Here is a 5,151-nt window from a genome sequence, read left to right as displayed (position 1 = left end):
ACCGCTCAAAAACACAAAATCACAAATTATTGGCCTGTTTTTTTATTTTGAGCGGGTTTTTAACCGCTGAAATTAATTAAACATTTTGAGCGGGTTTTTTAACCGCTGAAATTAATTAAACATTTTTTCCTGCGACATTTGTTTAGGCGGTCACAAAACCGCTTATAATCTTCATTTTCACCGCCTAAACAAATCATTTTTGTAGTAGTGCATATATAAGCAATCTAATTCATTGACAATTAACCTAACACCCAACTCAAGATATTTGATTGTCATAATATTATAGAGCAGATTAATTATGTAAGTTGTAAGATCACACCTGTAGATAAACATACTTGTAGTTTTTACGACATGCAAACCAAACCCATATAATAACACCTAATTACCCGACCCATCTAGCTAGCATGGTGTTGGCGTGGGTTTATACATACCAAGTTCTAACCGAAATAAGTAAAAAAAAGCTACTATATATGATCATTTTCGATCAAAGTTCCATGGTTACTCGAGTATTGGGAGATTGATTACAATTTACCATAGATCGGTTTATGAGGATACAGCCGAATCGGAAGCCCGTTTGCAGGTGTAGCCATGGGATCGTACTCGATTTTCTCATCGGGTATCAACAAATCCCATCTGAATGAGGTGACTATGTTGTGAAGGAATGCAAGTACTTCCAATCGGGAAAATTCTTTTCCTAAACACATCCTAGGCCCCCCTCCAAATGGAACATATGTGAATGGAGCTGGTCCTGCCCCTTCAAACCTTGATGGATCAAACCTGGTCACATCTTCAAAGTTGGCCTCATCTTTATGTGCCAATGAAGCACTCCAGTATAGCTAAAGATGCAACACAAGTTTAGCTCATCTTATAAGAGTACAGTGAGACAACAACATGGAACTTTTTTTTAAATGAGTTATTTTCAAAAGACTTAATGACAATGAGGTCATTTTTTCTTGTTTCTGGTTTTAGGTGATACGTTGCCATCCAGCGACTATCGTGTCATTGAGTTGCGAATATACCAGTCTAGCGTCCAGATTTTATATTAGTTAAAAAGAGAAAACGACCGACTAGTTTTGGAAACTTCAAGACAAATAAGTCGCTATCTTAGATAGAGAGTAGTCCCGAGTTCATAACAATAAAAAATTACCATATTTGTCATAAGCCTTTTAGAAATAACCCATTTATGGACAATATTTTATAAGAACAAGTATGAGTCTAGACACATATAATCACATTATTTATTACCTTCCATCCTTTAGGAATGGTATAACCTGCATACTCAATATCAACTAGGGCCTCTCTAAAGGCTCCCGTGACAGGTGGGTTTTGTCTCATGAATTCACATACAACAGTCCACGTGTATCTCATCTTCTGTATGTCCTCCCATTTCAGTAATTCACCTACTTCTTTCGCCTTAGAAATCTCTAGTTGCTCTGGAACATACGAGACGTTCGTCGTTACAATCACTCAACATATATTTTTTTAGAAATAGGAACTTTTGAAATTAGATGATGACAAATGAGTGGGTTTTTTATGGGATTTAAAATCATTGTTAGTCACTCTCTAAGATAGTGACAACGACTTCAAATAAAAAACAAGTCAAAGTCACAATCTATATAGTGGACGTTGACTTTTTTATTTGAAGTTGCTATAACAGATGGCCATAGAGGCTAACCTAGATATGAAGTCCAACAAAAAAATAACCGATCTTTTAAAAAAGCTATGAAACAACTCACCTTTCAACACCTTGTCATAAACACTAGGGTGTTCACTGAGTCCCTTCATAACCAACGTGATCGTAACAGTGGAGGTGTCATGACCAGCAAAGAGTAGCAACAAAATGTTGTTCGCAATCTCCATCTCGGTTAAGTACTTACCGTTTTCATCTGAAGAAGAAAGCATATGCGATAAGAGGTCTTGTGAAGATGATGCCTTCCCTTCTTCGAGTTCCACCCTTCTTGCTTTGATAACCGTCGTGAGTTCGGTCCTAATAGCCGCAGCTGCTCTTTTCGAGCTGTAAAATCGTGTGCCTGGGATGTCAATAGGTAGCTCAACGATCCCTTTCAAGAAGATGTTGAATAACAAACCGAGTTTGGCAATATGGTTTGGGTCCTCAAGGCTCAAAAATAACCTACAGGCAAGCTCAAAGGCGTATACTTTAACAGTTTGGTACACGTTCACCTCTTCCATGCCTTCAAACATGCATGCATTTGAAACAATATTAACAAATCTAATAATCTAAAAATATGTTGTTTTGAAAAGTGATGGTGATTAATGGACCTTTATAGTGTTTGAACTTCGACGCGATCTTAACTTTGGTTTTTAAATCTTCGTAATATGCGATAATTAACCTTGTTTTATGCGATCTTAAATTTGTCGTGTTTGAACTTCGACGCGATCTTAACTTTGGTTTTCAAATCTTCGTAATATGCGATAATTAACCTTGTTTTATGCGATCTTAAATTTGTAGTGTTTGAACTTCGACGTGATCTTAACTTTGGTTTATGCCCCGCGGTGGTGTGAGCACATATAATATACTAGGTTATAACCCCGTGTATTACACGGGGTTAAATAAATAAATTTTATATACTAAATAATAAAACAATATATCTTTAAAACCTCATTTATTGTACGGGTTGAATAAATATAATTTTATATATTAAATAATAAAAAAATATATCTATAAGAATCATATTGTACAGGTTGAATAAATGTAATTTTATATACAAAATAAAAAAGTTATATCTGTAAAACCACGTGTATTACACGGGTTAAATAAATGTAATATTGTTTATCAAATAATAAAATAATACATCTTTAAAAAAACTCATTTATTACACGGGTTGAATAAATGTAATTTTATATACCAAAAAATAAAAAAAAATACATCTTTAAAAATATGCACATTACACGGTTTGAATAAATGTAATCTTCTGTACTAAATAATAAAAAATATATATCCTTAAAAAACCCCGTGTATTGTACGAATTGAGTAAATCTAATTTTATATATCAAATAATAAAAAGTTATATCTTAAAAAACCTCATGTGTTACATGGGTCGAGTAAATGTAATTTTATACAGTGAAAATAAAAATATTTAATATATTAATACAAAGTTTGGTTTTCGTGATAAAAATAGATTATTCTGTTGTTGCAAAATTTGTTAACGAAGTCTCAATAAATTTAACCCTTTATTTAAAACTACGTAAATGTATAAATGTTAAATAATATTAGTTAATTTTATTTTAATTTTCGTAAAATTTGTTTTATACCAAACTAAACAAAACATTCAAATATAATTAATTCAAATAAATAATATTATAAATGAGAAGGAGAACTAAATAATAATTATTCATAATATATTAAACTAATGATATTTAGTAGGAGAGTTATATATAATATAAGATATTAACTTAAATAATATTTTGTAGGAGGATTATCTATAATTAATTAGAAGAGATTCAATTAAAATAATAATTATCTATAAGAGGTGGCCTAATATGATGACAAGTGTCCCTAAAGTGATTTCTTTTATTATAGTAGTTAGATGTGTGTATATAATATATGTGTGTGTGGGCGTTCGGGGACAAAAGTGAAATGATACTAGTTTTACGTTATTTTACTAATTTCGTGAAAATAACGTTAAAAGCGGCGGATGGTTAATCATGCATCATGTAGTGATGTTGATAGCTGAAAGACACGGGGGTACATGCACCAATCAGTCTCTGTCCCGATTGTTTGAGTGTTATGTGTTTAGGTCTAAAGCTTGATACAAAACTACAATCGAGCCCAAGGTATCACTGGAAGCAGCCTCTCTATTCCTACGGGTAGAGGTAAGGCTGTCTACATTTACCCACCTCAAACCCTACCTTAGGTTTGCTATTTGGTGGGATTTACCGAGTATGATGATTACATGTTTTCTAGTGGTTTGTCTTTTTTATGTTGAAGTCGCGGATTGCAATGGCGGATCTTGAACTTTTAATGTGGGGTGGGGGGGGTGGTTTGATTACATGTTTTCTAGTGGTTTGTCTTTTTTATGTTGAAGTCGCGGATTGCAATGGCGGATCTTGAACTTTTAATGTGGTGTGGGGGGGGGGGGGGGTTTTGAGGGAGTGACTTTACTTTTGCTAAACTAAGGCCTTTAATAATAGCTAAAGGAAGAAAATTAAGATCACTGTTTGATTGTTGATTGCAAAGTTTAATACGTTAAATTCGATATCTTATATGGAATTTGTTGAATAAAGTATTGGTCTGAAAAAAATGATATCCTTGAAATGATAAGATAAAAAGGTTGTTACCTCGCCAATGAAGTTCAATATGCCGTCGTGTGACAACATCCATAGTAGCAGCATAGTGACTGGCAAAGGCATCAGGACCAAGATATGATAACAACATCTTCCTCATCCATTTAGCTTCATCACCACGTATCGTAATCAAGCACCTCCCAAACAGCTTCCTCACCGGCAACGGCCACCACGCAGCCACTAGCTTGTTCTCGTTCCCAAATAAAAACTTGTTACCAGCAGGCCCACACAAAACCGCCACGTGGTCGCCAAGCAACGACGTCTTAAACACTAGAGGACTTCCGTGTTTCTCTATCCGTTCATGGACGAACCTCTCCGGGACTCCGTCCCAGCCTGCGCGTAGTAGCGCTAGAGATTCGCCTATGAACGGCCACCCGAAGCTTCCCGGGGGCAGGTTGATTTTGCTTGTTGATCCGGATATTTGGCTTCGGTAAACATTATAAAAGATGTATAAAATGATGAAGAGCAGAATTGTTGTTAAGAGTTGAATCATTATTTGTGTGTGTCACGACATGGGCGAGTGATCATTGTGTTCATATGTTATATATACTTTGTGTGATATTGATGATGATGATGATGTATCTCAGGAAAAAGTTGGTTAACGATCGTTGTAAAATATTAACCATTAACATAGATATAAAAAAGAATTTAAACACTAACATACATATAAAAAGGAAATTTAGATAAGATAAAAAGGGTTAGTTACACGGATGTTCTTGTGGTTTATTTATATAGGTTTTGTATTTCAGTTTGAGAAGTTACATTGATTATCCCTGTGATCAGATATGGAATTCAAAGTGATAAAATATAAAAGGATACACTAATTACACAAGTCTAACGCGGTGT

At 34.4% G+C, this 5,151-nt stretch overlaps 1 protein-coding gene across 1 annotated transcript; it reads right to left on the bottom strand.

Annotated features, from left to right (window-relative positions):
- Positions 1-320: 320 nt before the first annotated feature.
- Positions 321-4,932, bottom strand: LOC110917837 (beta-amyrin 28-monooxygenase). Its single transcript, XM_022162279.2, has 4 exons — positions 4,300-4,932; positions 1,737-2,192; positions 1,246-1,433; positions 321-836 (listed from the first exon to the last, which is right to left on the bottom strand). Exons 1-4 carry the CDS (start codon positions 4,796-4,798, stop codon positions 522-524), a joined length of 1,458 nt encoding a protein of 485 aa, XP_022017971.1. The 5' UTR covers positions 4,799-4,932; the 3' UTR covers positions 321-521.
- Positions 4,933-5,151: the final 219 nt, after the last annotated feature.

The sequence above is a fragment of the Helianthus annuus genome, chromosome 15 (assembly GCF_002127325.2).
Source record: "Helianthus annuus cultivar XRQ/B chromosome 15, HanXRQr2.0-SUNRISE, whole genome shotgun sequence".
In the NCBI taxonomy this organism is placed as follows: Eukaryota; Viridiplantae; Streptophyta; class Magnoliopsida; order Asterales; family Asteraceae; genus Helianthus; species Helianthus annuus.
Note: the sequence above shows the minus strand (reverse complement) of the source record. Positions and strands in the feature narration are given on the sequence as shown.